General features: G+C 52.5%; 1 protein-coding gene across 4 annotated transcripts in view; it reads left to right on the forward strand.

The window, feature by feature from the left end:
• EFCAB6 (EF-hand calcium binding domain 6) overlaps window positions 1–18,098 on the forward strand; it is a 252,473-nt gene that overhangs the window by 208,414 nt on the left and 25,961 nt on the right. For 3 of the 4 annotated variants that reach the window (XM_070371471.1, XM_070371470.1, XM_070371473.1), the window contains 2 exons: window positions 1,166–1,361; window positions 4,693–4,884. In XM_070371471.1, coding sequence (XP_070227572.1) covers window positions 1,166–1,361; window positions 4,693–4,884 — 388 coding nt within the window. The remainder of the gene's footprint in view (window positions 1–1,165; window positions 1,362–4,692; window positions 4,885–18,098) is intronic. The other variant, XM_070371472.1, reaches the window with a different exon arrangement.

An 18,098-nucleotide genomic window follows, 5' to 3' on the forward strand; every position in this document is an offset into this window, starting at 1 on the left:
TGACACACACTCCATCTTGCGAAGGCGCGCATAGGGGTTAAGATGCCAGTGATCCCCAGGGAATCTGTTACAGAAACGTGAACTTTGAGTGCCATCAAGCTGTGTTTTGCGTTATTTTACATCTTTAATAAATAAGCTCTATAGTCTCAGGAAACTTGGATTTGCTCTTGCAGAGTCTTCTTTTAGAATTGAAGGTATTTTTCTGTGTGTTGGAGTGGAGTGCAGGAGCCTCTTTTTTCCGTGTGGATGTCCTTGTTGAGACGCACACCCAGATGGAATGTCTTCTTAAAACATGTTTACTTATTTATCTGCCGCGTCGCGTCTCAGTTGGGCCACGTGATCTCCTTCGGTGCAGTACTCAGACTCTCCAGTTGTGGCGTGTGGGCTTAGTTGCCCTGCAGCACATGGGGTCTTCGTTCCCCAACCAGGGATCGAACCTGCATCTCCTGCCGTGTAAGGTGGATTCTGAACCACTGGACCACCAGGGAATTGCTGTTTGAGAAAATACTAAGCTGTGTAGGTTTTGTGAAAAAAAAAAAAAAAAAAAGATGTTTTGGGTGCTCTCAGCTTGCCAACATAGTTTCAACCACTCTTTGAAAAAGAATTTAACATCTATTTTACTCAGCCCGTCTTTTCCTCGTCACTGGCTCTGACGTATTTCCCTGATTTCAGAGTCCTTACCATTTCTCAGTGAGAGGGCCCTGGTCAGCTAAGGTCTCGAGGAACACAGCCCCGGCCCCCACCACTCGAGTCCTGCCTCCATCCCGGCTGTGCCATCACCATCAGACGCATCTCCCCAGATCACGTCTCCGCACATGTCACGTCTGTGCTGAGGCTCCTGCATCCGCCCCCATCACAGGGCCGGATTCCTCCAGCCAGTCCTCCTCCCCCACCCTCTGCTCTTCAAACCCTGTGAGCCCGACTGTCCAGCCTTCAAGACTCAGAGCGCCAGCGCTGCACGGTCTGCAGCCCCACCTCTGTCATAGCCCTCCCCTGAGCCCTCGTATAACAGCATAGCTGGCCCATGTGCAGCACCTCCCGGCCAGGAAAGGGCGCCTCTCTTTATCCGTGTCCCCCGCACTGTTTTGTGCTCAGCAGGTGTTTGTTGATTGAGTAAGTGATAGCGTTTTTAACTAATATATTGTGTTCTTTCTTTGGGGACAAGTTGGGGAATCGCCTGGCACAATAACTCCATCAATTACCTTGACTTCTTGCGAGCGGTGGAGAACAACAAGCCGACAAGACCTCAGTCCCAGGAGAAAGAGGAGAGCGTGCCGATCAATTTTGCAGCCCTAAGTCCAGAGGAGGTTCTGAAGAACATCCAGGGAGTCATCGCCGCCTCCAGTGTGGCTTTGTCAACGGTACGGCAGGCCACACGCGCCTTTACTGAGGGGACCGAAGCCCTGGCACCATGCCAGCTCCTGAACACCACCTCGCAAACTGGCCCCTCCTCCTGGGCCCCTCCCCCTCCCTCCACTCTCCTGGGGCATCAGAACCCGATGGTGGGTCGGCACCAGACTGTTCGTGTGAGCACATGTGTGTGTCCATTTTTGCTCCATGCAAAGCTGCCATGATCACAGCCAGCATGTGTTGCGTGAGGCCGAAGCACTCGCCTCCAGCAGAGGCTGGATCTGCGGTGAGGGCAGGGGTTTCTGGGCAAAGAGGGCAGAGGATGGAGGCCTCAGGTGAGAGTGGGCTCTTGGGCCCATGGGGGTGGGCGATGCCATCTCAAGGTGGCCTTGAAGAGGCTGCCCAGGGCAGGGCTGTGGCCAAAGTCTCACTGTGACCAGAGTCCCAGGAATGTGAGAAGGGAGTCCCCTCAGTACACTCACATTGAGGCTGACATTTCTTGACCCCGTGGGGTATGTCAAGACCCAGACTACATGGGGATAGTGCCATGGGGCGCATCCTCGGAAGACAGTGCCCGGGCCATGCTCCTGGCGAGGGGCTGGTCCCCCTTGAGGGTCCCCACGTGAGCTGCCCCCTGTAACAGACATGGGAAGAGGAGATGCCGTGTGCAGAGGGCAGGCCTTGCTGCCTGATGAGACGGCGAATCCAGAGCTGCCCGTGCAATGCCAGGTGCACGGTCCAGACAGCACAGTGGGAGCAGGGCTGTCTCTGTGACTGTGATACACAGACCCACGGACCCGCCCCAGGCCTGGGCTTTTTAACCCCCTCGGCGCCAGGAGGCAAGCTGGGCTCCTGAGTCCAAGCCTCTGGGGTCAGAGGGAGAGACGAAAGGCCAGGGGCAGCCCAGCCAGCCCGTGACTATTCTGGAATGCCAGTGAGTGTGGCCTTCCTCCCGGACAGCAGAGATGGTCTGTGTGTAGGAATTCACGATGAGGATCTGACACTTTTGTGTCTTTTTTTTTTAATGACTATCTAAAGATCACAGATTAGTGTGACCTCGCTGCAGGTCAGCTGGAATCCCGTCTATAGACCCTGTCGACACCAGGTTGCCCAGGCCCAGGGGTCGCCTTGTGAGGTTTGCAGACTCAATGCTCACGGAGGAGCCAGGAGTAAGGAAGTGCCGCAGGGGTTGCGGGCGGCCGCAGCAGGCCAGGGGCACAGCCCTGTCCAGAGGGCAGCTTCTGCTCAGCACTTCCGCTGACCGACCGCTGCTGAGCTGAGAAATGGTCCCAGCTCAGCTAGATCTTTGCATTTTTTATAAGCAGCTATGAAACCTCCTGATTTCTCAATGTCAACACATGTTTCAGATCTGTCGGAGGCACCTTGCAGGCCAAAGAAGTCCACTGCAGGCGGCCCTGCCCTCTCCCAGCTCAGGGCGGCTCTCAGACTGAGGTCCGTGGAAACTGCGGGAGGAGCTACGGTTCTCACTCCCGAGAAACACTCCTTAGGGGGCGAGGTTTTAAGCAGGAGAGTGAAATTCTCTGGCCACGAGACTGCAGGTGGCCTGTAGGGAGGGTGGCCTTTGTGGCAGGGAGGGAAGGAAGGAATGACAGTGTCTGGGGAGAAGGGTCAGCAAGGGGACCAGAGACACATAAGGCGTCTCCTCAGGTCATGGGGGACCCGTCTCGATTCAGCCTCTTATTTCTGAAATGATGCAGCAACACCTTGTATATCTGTGCAGAGTCTATAGCTCCCTGCTGCTGCTGCTGCTAAGTCGCTTCAGTCATGTCCGACTCTGTGCGACCCCATAGATGGCAGCCAACGAGGCTCCTCTGTCCCTGGGATTCTCCAGGCAAGAATACTGGAGTGGGTTGCCAGTTCCTTCTCCAATGCATGAACGTGAAAAGTGAAAGTGAAGTCGCTTAGTTGTGTCTGACTCTTCGTGACCCCATGGACTGTAGCCTGCCAGGCTTCTCCGTCCATGCCTTTCATATCTGAGCCTCCCCGCCCCCAGCCTGTGTGTGGCTTGTCAGGCTGGACTGATGCACGAGGAAGCCACCCAGCCCCAGGGAAGTGCGGGTCCCATGGCCACAGTGAGCCACACCCCAGCTCACCCCTTAGGTCCACGGAGCCTTGTGGCTCCACGGGGCCTTCTAACGCCCTCAGGACGGGATGCTCAGTCAGCGCCCTTCATCTGGAGGGTCGTTCCCCTTAACAACCTGTCGAGATCCACTGTGCGCAGGTACCTGGGACGGATGTGTCTTCAGGTTTGCTGCAGTAAAACTTAGACCAGCGCGAGTTCTGAAGTCCCGGTTTTTATACTGAAGACGTTCGGCACAGAGAGGTTGAGGGCTTACGGTGGGTAACACAGCCAAGGTTCAAAGTCTACCTCCCGGGCCGTGGCGCTAGAGACGTCCCACCGTCCCTGGCTGTGTCATATCGCCACAGGCAAACGCAAGCTCGCAGCCAGACAGCAATTTGAGGTTAATTTAGTGACACGCATAACGCCACCCCCTGGACCGATGAGGGTGCCTAATTAGTCCTGAGTGACAATTAACCGCAAGGGAATTTGGGTTTCCGTCTGCAAGCACCTTCAATTCTCACCTAAGAAACTAAGATCTTAACCTGCACCTTGATATAGGTTTTCTAATGCAGGAGAAACAAATAGTTCTGTTTCAACAGATGGGGGGAAACGTGCTTCCTTTTTATAGCAAATGTTTGCACTTTGGTTTGACTGCTGTTCTGCTGGGTTGACACTGTCTTCCGCAGCTCCTCCAGCACAGATGTCGGTGGTGGGGTGTCCCTGGGAAGGAAGGCCGTGTGGGCTCTGGCCAAGGGTGGGCAAAGGACAGCAGCCTCAGGGTTCAAGCCCTGGGGTGGGGATGGGAGGGGTGGTCCCCTGACTCCTCCTCCTGGCCACACTTCTGACGTTAGACTCCTATCACGAGACCCCTGCCCTACATCCCAGTGCAGTGGAATTTCACCTGAGTCTCTAGTTATGAATGATTCATTCAGGAGCTCGAGTTTAATGATGAAGAGACCTCAGGCAGGTTCCTCCACCCCTCGGCTGGAGACCAGTGAGGCTGGGGTTCCTCTCTAACCCCTCTTCCTCTTCATATCCAGGTTGGAGGGAGGGAAGTGAGTTTCCTCAACAACACATCGGCTCCTATACCAGGCGCACCTTCTACCTGCCTCTCAGTCCTGGGGCATTTATTTAGTAATTTAGAATCTACCGGGAACTCCCATTCACTTTATTTCATTTGCATTCCAAAAAGCAATACTTAAGAAAAATATTTTTGAAATATTTGACTGTAATATCTGCTTTTTTTTTTGAAATTGTAGGCATTTTCTGCATTGGATAAAGAGGACACTGGGTTTGTAAAGGCTTCAGATTTTGGACAGGTTCTTAAGGATTTCTGTTACAAGCTAACAGATAACCAGTATCATTATTTTTTGAGAAAACTCAGACTTCATCTCACCCCCTACATAAATTGGAAATATTTTCTCCAGAACTTCAGCAGTTACGTTGAGGAGGTAAGAGTGTCCGCAGCACATAAGCATTTCTCTTTGGAAAAGGGCTAAAATTAGTCTTGGCAAAATAGATAATTGATTAAAACCGTGTCACATAAATCGGCAACCACCTGAGTTAATTAGCTTATTATAAATGAAAAGTTGATATTGATTCTACGTTGAGTGTCAGAAGGTACATATGTATCCTTTACTTCACTGAAATGTTATTTTATTTTACTGATTTTCAAAGAAGTTTAGGAGAGGCTTCAAAGTTCTAGGAGTCATAGATCCCTGAAGATGATCTGGTGTCCGGAGAAGTCAGGCCCTGAGGGAGTTGGGACCCACGTAGGAGACCCTTGTTGGGACCCACTATGTTCCAGGCTCTGGGCCATGCAGCAGCCAAGCCTGGGGTAGGGGTCAACATGGTTGTAGCAGGGTCCTGGGGGAAGTCTAAGGGGACTTCCTGGAGGAGAGTGGATGGCTGACCACAGGGCTCTTGTTCATTCCTGGGACCACTTCTCTGGCTGCATGAACTGTTCCTTCTTAGGCTGTTTCCTCCATCTCTAACTGTAAATGGGCCAACATCAGTAGTGAAATCACAGGCTACTTTCAGTGAACTTGGATTTCTTTGGTCGCCATTCTGTGCTGAGTCAGACGGTGCTATGGTCCCTGCCTTCATGGAAGAGGAGATAACAAATAGGAAAAATACAAAAATAATGCGGCAGCTAAATCTCAACAGGCTGTGCTGGGATGTATTTAACTGCAAACCCTACCCCCCGCCCCCCGCCCTGACAACACACACACACACACACACACACACCCCAGCCACACACACACACCAGCTACACATACACACCAGCCACACACACACACACACACACACCAGCCACACACACACACACACACACACACACACACTGTCATAGCTGGATATTCCTTGCCTGGAGGATTCCACGGACAGAGGAACCTGGCGGGCTACAGGCCGTAGGGTCACAGAGAGTCGGACATGACTGTAGCAACTTAGCACACAGGCACGCATAGCTGGACGCTCGGGTCATTTCCGACTGCACACGTTTGTACACAATCAACATCTGAGTCCATAAATCCTCAGTCACTCACGTGGGATAAACTCTTGGAAGTGAGGTTGCTAGAGCAGATAGTATGAACATTTTTACGGTCTGAGGCTCCATGCAGTAATAATGACAACAGCAAAGTCTACGTGGGCGAGGCACTGTTCTTAACCCTTTATACGCACGTAGTTCTTCTGCGATCACTGGCGGCACATGCTAGTAATATCCCATTTCATAGACGAGCCCTGGGGCACGGACGTCAAGTCATTGGCCACAGTCACTCCCGGAGGTGGTGGCAGAGCTGGTTAGTGACCCCCGAAGCCTGGCTCCCGCCTCCAGGCTTCTAAACGCTCTGGGGACTGTGAAGATTTTCGTCTTTGCCATTTCGATGGTCATTCCTATGTACTATTGTGTTTTCTGTTTTAAAACTATATATATGTATGACATTATATCAAACTCTTCAGAGCTTTAGGTTTTCTTGCTGTACTATCAGGAATTTAAGATTTATTCATGTCGTTACACTGGCTTCAGTTCACCCACTGAAGCTGCTGTAGAACTAGCCAGTGAAGGGAGACGTGGATACATTCTGCTGAACGAGCAAACCCCATTCAGTTGTCCTGCTGCTCACAGCGGGCAGGTGGTTTGCCGTTTGCACAGTCAGCCTTCTGTGACTGTGTCCTTCGCACACTCAGGGTCACTCCACGGAGACCGACTGGGTCGGGGAGGGGGCGGGACGGCACAGGTTCAGCTCCACAGACACCCCCACAGTGGCTGCAGCGATCAGCGTGTATTCCGGCCGGCCCTGCGGGAGAGCTCCCCACGTGCCATATCCTGGAGCCCTTGGTATTATCCAGATTTATTTTCTGCCGACACTTTCAAATGTTATCAGCCACCCAGGCTCCCTCCTCTGGGAAGTGCCTAAAAGGGCCCCACTTCTTTGTTGGGTGGTCGTTGTAAATATCTCCTCCTGATCCATGACTTGTCTTTTCTCTTTGTTTATGGTGACTCTCCCTGTTTTTATGTGACTTACATCTTTTCGCTGATTTTAAAAGAAATACCTGTTGAGAAAATTTTTGAAAATACAAGTGTAAAAAAAAAAGAAAAAGTCATTTAACCCCATGATGATGGTGCAACAGTAACAAGCTCCATCCTGCTGAGCGAGACCTTCTGAGCTCCGGGTCCACCCCGTGCATCACCTCACCTGGGATGAGGGAGGGGATGGGTGGAGCAGGTGGGCTCCGGAAGTCAGGCACCACCCGCCTGCTTCCTCAGCCAGTTGGACGCCAGGCAATTCAGCTTCCGAGCTGGTCTTCTTCCCAGGGCCCCAGGGCTGCTTCGGAGAGCTTATTCTTCTATTTCTAGTGCCTCCCCCCTCCCCAATTCTTTTATCGTGGTGAAATACATCTACTGTAAATGTCACCATCTCATCCTTTTCCAAGTGCACAGCCTGGTGGCATTAAGCCCACTCATGTTGCTGTGTATCCATCTCCAGAACTCTCTTGATGTTGCAAGAGCAAGCCTCTGTCCCACTTAACTCCCTACCCCTCTGCCCCAGTCTCTGGCAAGCGCCGTCCTGCTTTCTCTATGAACCTGACACCTTTAGGTGCCTCGGGTGAGTGAAATCGTACAGTACTTGTCCTTCCGTGTCTGGCTTGGTTCACTGAGCAGAATGCCCTCGGAGCTCCTCCTTCTGTAGCACGTGTGAGAACGCCCTTCCTTGATAAGTCTCAGAATATCTGTCGTGTGATAGACTGCATTTTGCTTACCCATTCACCTGTCAGCGCACACTTGGGCTGCTTCCAAGTTTTAGCTCCTGTGAATAATGCAGCCGTGAACCTTAGCATACAAACCAAATGAGTGTTTTTACCCAGTGGAGGTAACGCTGCAGATGTAATCACGTATCTTGCTTTTTTTCTCCTTAACATTCCATGTCACTTCAAGTTCTTCCAAACATAAGTTAAATGTCTGTATAGCATTCCACTGACCCTTTGTTTTTAAGCATTTAGAGTTTTTCTCCCAGTTTTTGAGATTGTCACTTGCTTTGCAGTGAACACTTTCTATGTCTACATCCACATTTTGGATTTTTTCTCCTAAAGAAAGAAACCGAGAAATACAATAACTGGGTAAAAAGGATAGGAATACTTTTATTGATCTTGAAAGCAGCCCCATTTAAAGAAAATAATTTCTTTTTCTGTGAGGTTGCATCCTATGAAATTGCCATCTTTAGAGCCCTAAATGATTGACTATTGACAATTTCATATGGTTTAAGCTAATAGTAATAGTTGCCATTTGTATCCATTTGCATGATTTGGAGCATAGCAATCATTGTGATGGAGAATTAAAGTCACCCTTCGGGATAAAGTGTTAACATTTTGGAATGAAAGTGTTAATCACTCAGTCATGTCTGACTCTTTGCAACCACATGGACTGTAGCCTGCCAGGCTCCTCTGTCCATGGGATTCTCCAGGCAAAAATACTGGAGTGGGTTGCCATGTCCTCCTCCAGGGGATCTTCCCGACCCAGGGATCGAACCTGGGCCTCCTGTATCGCAGGCGGATTATTTACCACCAGGAAAGCCCAGTATCTTGGTGTATTCACCTCTGGTCTTCTTCCCTATACAGATGTCCTTTGGCGGTGGGCTCAAGGACAGGGAGCGTGTGCTGCTGAACTGGGGGGTTGTTGGGGATTTTCCTCAACTCTTAAAAGACTCTTTTTTTAAACAAACATTTATTATTTGTATCAAAGTAGTATATGCCCATATAGAAAAAAAAAGGAATTGTTGCCAAAGATTTCAGGACAGAGACCACTTGATCAGCTGTTCACCCCAGTCCCATCCCACCAAGCAGCCCCTGTAAGCCCTGCTGTTTCTCTAGCTATACCTCCCTGTCCCTCAGCTTCTTGTCCCCCCATTTCTTAGCCATCCCCCGCCCCAGAACTTTCACCATTTCCCACCCCTGCCACCTAGCCTCTCCTCTAGGCCCCTGCACATCCCTCCCGGAGCTGCCTCTTCCCCTCCCGTGACATCACTGGCGTTTCCATGTCACCAGTGTGTCTCTAAAGCGTGGATCTGGTGGGATGTGCCCCCTCCCACCCACTTTGTCCATCAGCCAGGGCTTCCGGTGGGCCGCTGCGCACCCAGCACTGGGCAGGGTCCTGAGGTCAGCCATTGAGCCAGGCCTGTATCCTAGCAAGAGAGACAGATGAGCAATGAGAAAACGTATCAGATGTCAGCATCTGACCTGTGCTGTGGGGTCAGATAAAGCTGGGCAGAGGAGGGCCCGGTGAGAAGCGGACGTCTGAGCTGAGACCCATCGGAGAGGAGGGAGGGAGCCGCGTGACTCTGGTTGTGGGGGGGCGCCCTGAAGAGCCCGGCTGGCTTGAGGTTGGGCTGCCTGGGCTGGGGCGAGGGGCAGGGCAGAGAGGGTTAGTAGCAGGCGCCCAGGGAGCGATGGGGTGGGCGGCCTCGTAGCACTTTGAACCGCGTGGAGACCCAGGGAAGGTTTGGGGAGAAGAGTGTCGTGACCATGCGGGGCCTCGGGGGAGAAGACTTAGGGGGCGGGGGCCAGCAGGGAGGCCGGCGTGCTCAGGGGAGGGACGTGCTGGCGAGAGACAGAGAATGAGTGCTGAGAGAGTGAGTCAGGAGCAGCCCTGTGACTGAGGAACGGAGCAGGGGGACAGGTGTCCTGGGCCGTCGGTGTGACCGACGCCCCATCACGGGACTCATAGTGGCTTCCAGGCCTCCAATTGCTACAGCGTGTCCTTGCCAAACACCCATGAGAACGTGTCCAAACCCTTCCCGCGGGCCCCACTGGCCACGTGGAGTCCTCACGGGCCCCGTCCAGAGGCTGCACCATTGGCAGCGGAGGAGGCCCATCCCTGCTCACAGGTCCCTCTGAGCATCTCTGCCGGCTCTGGAGTCCCTGAGCCCAGAGCATGGCGAGGGGGGGCTGTTCCCAGAGCCTCGAGTGTTGCCCCCTGCTTCCCACCACACTCGTTCCCCCTGACCTCATCTCGGAGTCCCCTGCGCCTCTGGAAGCACCTTGCCGAACATTCCTAAGAGGACGCTTTAGGACTAACTGTAACGCGGGTGACGGCAGGAAGTGTGCTTCAAGACAGATGGGGCCGGGGGGCTGGAGGGGCTGCAGCAGGGACGAGGGCACCCCCCAGCCCACTGCTCGGCCCTCCTGCTCTGCCCGTCCGCGTGCACTAGGCGCTTGGTGTGAAATGGTATCAGCCCTTGAACTGGCTCGGGGAGTGGGTGTGAAGATGGAGGTGCCTTTACCAGAAGAGCAAGTTGAGGCTGGGACTGCTGACCTGAAGGGTGAGGCACAGGGGGACCTTGGATGTTCAGGGCACGTCCATCTGCTGATTGGGGAGGGGGCAGGGGCAGATCGCCTGGGCCCCGCACGCCTCGCTCCAGAATTCAGGTCCCAGACCCTGGAGATGTCTCAGCGGGGACGTAGTCGGCTCCCACGAGGGTGGACTGGGATGGCAAGGTGGCTGTGGACGAGCCAGGACCCTGCCCCTACCTGGTGGCGATTTCGGAAGTCTAGTCGCGGACTGACGACCATTCTTGACAGAAGGAAAAGAAGTTAACTAACAACAGGAACAGTTAATGCATCCTCCTCGAGCTCATTAAATACGACACCAGCCATCCCTTCCTCTAGGGGATGCACGGGCGGCAAGTAATTAAAAGGAGATTACCGAAATGTAATTAAGGCGGTCGGGACCTCTCCTTGCAGAGGAAGTTCGCTGTGAATAATCCCCAGCTGCACTGAATCCGCTCTTGGAGAAGGGATAGCTGCAAAGGTAGGGGAGGCGTCGCGAAAGGCCTTAAGGGAGCTAGGAGCACCCAGAGCGTAAAGACGGTGGCTTCACCCGTCTCTTAGATGGGGGCCAAATGCCCCCCCAAAACCTGTATAGATCCGTCTCCTGTGTCCATCACACTGCGGGGAAAAGCGCCTCAGCTCCCATCACACCAAATGCTGTGGAACTTTCCAGATCCCAGGGTGCAGCTGAGCCCTGGCGTTTCGGCCCCCCTGCACCGTGGCGCACCCCTGAAGCGCTCCTCAAAGTGGGGGGGTGCACAGCCAGTACAGATCGACCATCCTAGCATCGGCTCCAAGCGTGGCCCCGTGTCCCCGCCAGGGACCCCGCACCACCACCCAGCCCCGAGCCCACAAACTGCTGACCACCAAGGCAGGCACCGGTCAGCTTTGCCGGCCAGAGTCAGGATGAGACGCACTCGCCTAGGTGGCATCAAAGAGGAGCAAGGAGGTATTATCAAAACTGAAGCAGTCCCGAGGCCTCGGTTGCAAAGTAAAGAAAGATTAACCAGGACAAGCCGTGGACCTCAGCACCAACACCTTTCTCGTAAGATTCTCGCAAGCTGGGAGAGATGTCACCTGAGTGTCTGCCCTCAGCAAATACCTCTTTTTCACTTCTGGGAAAAACATTTTACCTTCAAAAAGCTACGTGCGAGCTATATAGAGTATCACCTTGTTTTTAGAAAATCATTTCTGTTTAACATTTAAGTCTTAAAGTGAAATTTCAGCATCCTTTGTGAATATAAAATAATGCTCAGAGCAGACATAGAATTTTTAAAAGACACAGTAGGAACCCGTATAAAATCTTTCTACTTTATTACCATGGAAATAATGGAATTTTTAACAAAGCGCATCCTTATTCAATGCAGAGTAATTATTTTGCCACATTTTAGCTAACCGAGACCCAGTGAGATCAGTCCTTACCTGGTGTTTATAATATATCACCTCTAAACTTATCCAGTGAGAGGTTAAGCAACTTGGAGATGATTTTTTTCCTAAGGGAGAATTTAAGATTATAGTTTTCAACCAAAGAAGAGACCGTAACCCACATCAAAATGGTTGTAATCTTTCATGAGCATCACGCTTATATTAGTTGCCAACAGTGTTACTTTGATTTATTTATCTTTTTATTGTAAGTATAATGGTATCCATGTATTTTTAATGAATATTGTAAAGAATGGGGACATTTCCTTTTCAGGAAAAGGCCCAAAGATTATTGGAAATAAGTTAAAGAAATTATTAAGATATGCCATTCCAGTTATTTACTCTTTCCCCTGATGTCAAAAAAAAAAAAAAAAATCCAAGTGCTCTAGATATAATTTTGGGGATTTTTGAATGTTTCCCCTAAATTTCACTCACTTTCCACTTCCAATGGAATACTTGCTACCTGTTGTTATTGTTGTCCTGGAGACGGTCGAGGACACAGCTTGGGAGGGATAACTCAGGTCACTTGGACACTTGGGGTGACCTTGGTGAGAGTGCAGGGTGAGGGGCTCTGGGCCACCGTGCCTGAGCTAAAGGAAAAGAAACGGAGTCAACCGCGTGGAATGAAATGACACCGTCACACCAGAGGAGCAGTCAGGGGCCAACCTGCTCAGGTTACCTGACCACCAGTCAGCGTGACGCACTGTCCTTCTCACGAGGTTAAAATGCATGTGTGCGTGCTAAGTTGCTTCAGTCGTGTCTGACTCTTTGTAACCCTGTGGACTGGGCTCCTCTGTCCATGGGATTCTCTTAGGCAAGAACGCTGGAGTGGGTTGCCATGCCCTCCTCGGGATCTTCCAACCCAGGGATCGAACCCGAGTCTCTTTTGTCTCCTGCATTGGTAGGCGGTTTCTTTACCCCGAGCACCACCTGCAAAAAACCCAGTTCTCCCAAACCCGAGTGGTTGAAGCAGCCCACAGTCCAGGGCCCCACCTGGACCTGGAGCTTCCAGTCGGAAGGAAGAGCAGTGCAGCCCCGCCACCCGCGCCTTCACCAGCTTTCAGGAGGCTGGGCAGTCGGGAGGACTGGGCACCTGCTGCTCTAGCAGCTGCCAGATGGGCCCTGGCTGGAAGCAGGACGGGCTCGCCCGCCAAAGCAAACTCAGCCTGGTCTCCACACGTCTTGCAGAAAAGCAAAGAGGCCGTGCCAGGCTTGCAGCCACCTGAGCCTGCACACCGCAAGCAGGGCCAGCCTCAGCCCATCTCCAGGGGGCCCTGGGCAGCTCCTCCAGTGCCTCACAAGCATTCCCCTGGTGTCCGGGCTGGCACTCCCTCCCTATTCCTACCTGGGCGAGACACTCTCTGCCTGTTCAAGTAAGCAGACTGTGGTGTAGCCTGCCCCAGAGACCCTCACTCATTTCATCCCTCTAGGGATTTGTGATCCAATTCAATTGCGGTGTTTGGATCAATTAAACACCAGCACTGAGCTGTACTACTGATTCTACAAGGTCGTGACCGTATCAGGAAGCTAGAAGTCAATCCAAAAAGTTGTTGTCCCAAGCAGGCCTTGCAGAGCAAATCCAGGATGGCATTGCGTCTTAATTGTTACCGTGTACACGCGTGTCTGGCTTGGAGGGGAGCTGCTTGGGTTCTGCCTTGAACTGCCCCATTCAACTGGGAGCTTACCTCCCCACGTTTAGCAAACGTGAACAACGATGTGCCAGGCCCTGGGCCAGCCCTGGTGCCCAGGCTGGTGGGAGGACAGGTGACCACGCACAAACCTCCCCAGGGGCGAGGACTACTCCGGCAGAGATGGCTCCGACCATTCGTTAAGGAACCAGAAAGCTCCACCTCTCAGCCTTCACTGAGGCCTGAATGTGAATGGTCCCTGATAAGAGACTGGGAGGAGGAAGCGCGCCACCTCCCTGGTGATTCTGCCCGGCCAGCTCCTGCATCTTCTTGCCACCCACAGTCAGGTACCAACGTCCAAACAGAGGCTGATACCCACTGGGCATGTGCTGTGAGCCCAGCCCTGTTCCAGGCACTTTACCTGAATTAACTCAGCTCATCCTCCTAAGAACCTTTTCAGTTCAGTTCAGTTCAGTCGCTCAGTCGTGTCCCACTCTTCGCGACCCCATGGACTGCAGCACGCCAGGCCTCCTGTCCATCACCAACTCCCGGAGTTGACTCAAACTCATGTCCATCAAGTCAGTGATGCCATCCAACCATCTCATCCTCTGTTGTCCCCTTCTCCTCCTGCCCTCAATCTTTCCCAGCATCAGAGTCTTTTCAAATGAGTCAGCTCTTCGAGTCAGGTGACCAAAGTATTGGAGTTTCAGCTTCAACATGTCCTTCCAATGAACACCCAGGACTGATCTCCTTTAGAATGGACTGGTTGGATCTCCTTGCAGCCCAAGGGACTCTCGAGAGTCTTCTCCAGCACCACAGAGCAGGCAACAGGAACAGAGAGCTTCAGCATGTATTCCCAGCCGCACAGCTAGAAGCACCAGGGCCGGGATTAGAAATCCAACTAGCACCAGGGCCCCGCTCTCAGCTTGTTGCTGTCAGTCTGAGTGTCTGAGTGTCCACCGTACAGGATTGCTATTCTGGTTAAGCAAGTTAATGTGGAAGGAGCTTTGCATGGTCCTGAACATAGCCAACACCAAATGTCTGCATTATTATTATTTTTCATTCTATCCTCCTTCACTGAGTGCCTGCTTAGTGTACAATGTTCAGTAATGATGTGATTATACAGTGTGTAATTTATTTGGGTGGAAGAATTCATTTTCATAGTTTCATAAATGACTTCAGCCAAGAGTTTATTGAATCATTAAAGGGTCACAGGGGTAGCTCAAGTGTTTCCTCTGTTTCTTTGCATTTTATGGCAATTTCGTGCTACCAAAGGGTCTATGGATTGGGTGTTTGCAGACATATCAAGTGGACCCTCTGCGAATGTTGAGCTGTGGAGAGGAAGGGAGCCTGAGCGGGAGGCCCTCGGTCTACGTGGTCAGGGCAGAGGAGGCAGAAAGGGCTCTCTAACGAGCTCGCAGTGCGTCTGGACGTCGGGAGATGGGCTTCCCAGGTGTCAGGATGAGTGTGTGCAGAGACCCAAGATGGGAAACCTGTACTTTGGGAACAGCTGGAGTGTGGGTTTGGGGCCGGGGTGAGGACAAGGAGAGGGAGGGGGATGCGAGGCCAGGACAGAGGGTCTGGGAGGGAGGCCGTGGGGCAGGGCTTTGGGGTGGGTCTCCCGTGCTTGCCTCCACGGGCATCCCAAAGCATCAGCTTCTCCAGGCAGGGGCTGGCCTCAGCCGTTCAAGTCCCCGAGCCTGGGACAGGCCCGCAGTAGCCCTCAGTCTGTGTTGATGCCTTTCTCGGGTAGGCTCTGTACTCGTGCGTGTGGTGGGGGCTGGGGTCACGGGAGGATGGGAGAGCACAGCTCTGAAGTCAGGCCATCTTGAGCTCCATCATCAGCTCACAGGGGAGCAGCCCAGGTCCTGATCTCTTCAGGGAGAAGCCCCACTTACTTGTCTAGAAACAGGGATGACACAGCTGCCCCCAAGGGCAAGGAGAGGGTCAGAGGAGCTTCCGCAAGGCTGCAGCTCAGAGCCTGGGTGAAAGAGCACAGCAAAAGGTGGCTCCCAGGACCGGGTCTCAGTAAGCCTCGGTTCAGTTGGCTTGAAGCTTGGCTTGAGTGTAGCCTTTCCAAAGGAAAAGAAGCTGAAATCTCCAGATCTGCATCTGTTTATCACCCAGAAAGAATCCCTGCTTGGTCAGAGACCCCAGGGTTGGCAGCGTCATGCCCCAGGAAACCCGAGTGGTACCCGCAGTTCTGGTGTATCTCCCTCACTTCTGCACGCATCGTGCTGAATTGCCAAGGCCAATCCGTCCATCACTAAGGCCTCCAGACCTCCTGATACCCGAGCATCCACCCTTGGCCCTGTGCGCAGGGGTCCCTGGGAGTTGCCGAAGTTGGTTCCTTGATCCAGCGGGAGGCCTCTGTATCAGCACGTTTGCACACAGAGCTTTCACTTTATTTTCATCTAGATTTTTAAAATGTTTTATCTTTTTTTTTGACAGGCAGTTTTGCTGCTGTTGTTATTTTTAGCATTCATTAATTCACTGTAAATACAAATGAAGATACAGTACAATTAATTTCTTTGCTAATCAAAATATTTGATCAAATGAAGCAATTTTTCAATTCTTAGAAGTAATTACACTGTTCTTTAAAAGGAAGTGGAAGAATTCTTTACCGAGTATTTCTAATTAGGAGTTTTTGCTACCTGCTGTGTTCTTATTCTGTATGAAATTTCAGGATTTTTTTTTACCCCTCCTCTAAGGAATCATGGGAAAAAAACTGTTTAATTGTCTCCCTAAGTATTCAGAACAAAACTTAGTAGAAGAATCATGCAGTCTGATTAGCTTAATTATATCCTTCCTAAGAGTTAAATCAATATACTGACGTGATTCTAACCTGAGAGCTGAAGCAGACCTTGCTAAACCATGTGGACCCAGCCAGGTAAAGGCCACCTTGACACCCACAGGACGAGTGACATCTGGTGACCATCGTCAAGGAGCAGTGACAGCCAAAAGGCCACCTTCTCTGTAGTCTGAGCGCAGTCCCTTTTATTTCTCACTAACCAGAAATTCAGAACTGAATCAGTCAGCTGTCGCTGCATAACAAAGAGCCCCAGCACCTCCAGGACTGTAAACACTTGTTCAGCTTTTGCATGTGGGCTGGTTGGCCCGGGCTCAGCTCTGGTGGCCTCCCTGGGATGTCTCTGCTCCCTTGGACCAGAGTGAAGCAGCTCAGCTCCTCTCAAGACAGCACCACAGACACAGGGGGGCTTGCCGATCACGCAAAGGCTTCTTAATGCTTTGACCCCATGGCACTTGCTGACATTCCCTTGGCCAAAGCAGTCGTATGGCTGAGTGCAAAGCTGTGGGATAGGGAAATAGTCTCAGCTCTTCGGTGGGAGGAAACCCGGAGCCGCATGGCAAAGGCTGTGGAGACAGGAGCTGAGGAAGCAGGCCTTGAGTGCCCCGTGCCTCCAGGAAGCATACACCCACGTGTCTCCGTCTCCAGCTGCACTGGATCGCGTGACAGTTCGCCTGCCCTCCCTGCCGTGTTCTCGCTTCCCTGTTGTCTGGAGAAGTTGCTTAGATACTGTGTCATGGAAAACTGATAAGTCAGCCAAGACGAGGCTGGACACAATTTATTGACAGGGTACTAGAAGGCTCTTTTCTAAAATCACTCCCTTAATAGAGCTATTGAATGAGAGTACAATGAAGCCGAACGCGAGCTAACAGAGTTCCCGGGTCAGTGAGCCGTCCAGAGCACACCCTGCCCTGTGTCACTGATTCTCGTCCTTGGCTAACTTTCCCCAGCTTTTGTGAACTGCAGGGCACAGGCTTCTCCCTTGGGGTTTCCCCGTGCATGCAAGCTCAGTTACTAAGTCATGTCCACCTCTTTTGCAGCCCCATGGATTGCAGCCAGCCGGGTTCCTCTGTCTGTGGCATTTCCCAGGCAAGAATACTGGAGTGGGTGGCCATGCCCTCCTCCAGGGGATCTTCCTGTCCCAGGGATCAAACCCACAACCCCCTTCAAATATGAGTTCCCTACAGCAGAGCCAGAGCTAATTCCTGAATCAGTGGGGTGCTCCCTGTTTTTCCCCTGTCTTCTGGAGTGATTCTCATGGGGAGTTCCCTCCGACTGGTGTGGCTGGCATGACGCTATAGACGGAGAGCCTTGGCCCAGAGAAGTGAGGTGCCTGCATAAGGCCCAGCTGGAAGATGGGAGAGCAGAGCTGTACCCTGGCCATCCCGAATCTGAGCCCACGGCAGGCCCGAGGCTGCTGGTTAGAAGCCCAGGTTCTCCCCCGCCTCAGGGTGTGTGACCACATCTAGACCAGGCTTCCATCCCAGGCAGGTTGGCTTAACCTGCAGGCAAGAGCAGGCGCCACGTGCCTCTCCCCTCTGATGACTTGTGACAGAGACTGTGGCAGCCAGGAGCCAGGACTCAAACCCATGTCTGCCCCACCTCTTGACTCAGGCCAAAATGTCTCTTAAAAAAACCGGCAGGAGCAGCAAGAAGGCCGCCCGTGTCGGCCAGCCATCGGGTGAAGCACTGCGTGTGTCATCTTGTTGAGATCTGAGGCTGCCCTTGGAGACAGTTCGGGTTTTATCCCCGTGGGTAAAGGGATGGCGGAGGGTGTGTGTCTCGCCCGAGGCCACCAGAAAGAGCCCACGCGGAGCTCCGTTCAGCCCTGGCCGGCGCTGAAGCCCTCGGGTGACCGTGAGCAGTCCTCACCGTCCACCCCGGGCCCCTCCGCTGGACCGGCCCAGCCTCTGACCCCCTTCAGCTCGATCCAAGTCAGCCGAAACTTGGGTTCCTGGTGTGGCTTCCCTGGCAGTGCTCC

Source organism: Bos mutus, chromosome 5 (genome assembly GCF_027580195.1).
Source record: "Bos mutus isolate GX-2022 chromosome 5, NWIPB_WYAK_1.1, whole genome shotgun sequence".
Taxonomy (NCBI): domain Eukaryota; kingdom Metazoa; phylum Chordata; class Mammalia; order Artiodactyla; family Bovidae; genus Bos; species Bos mutus.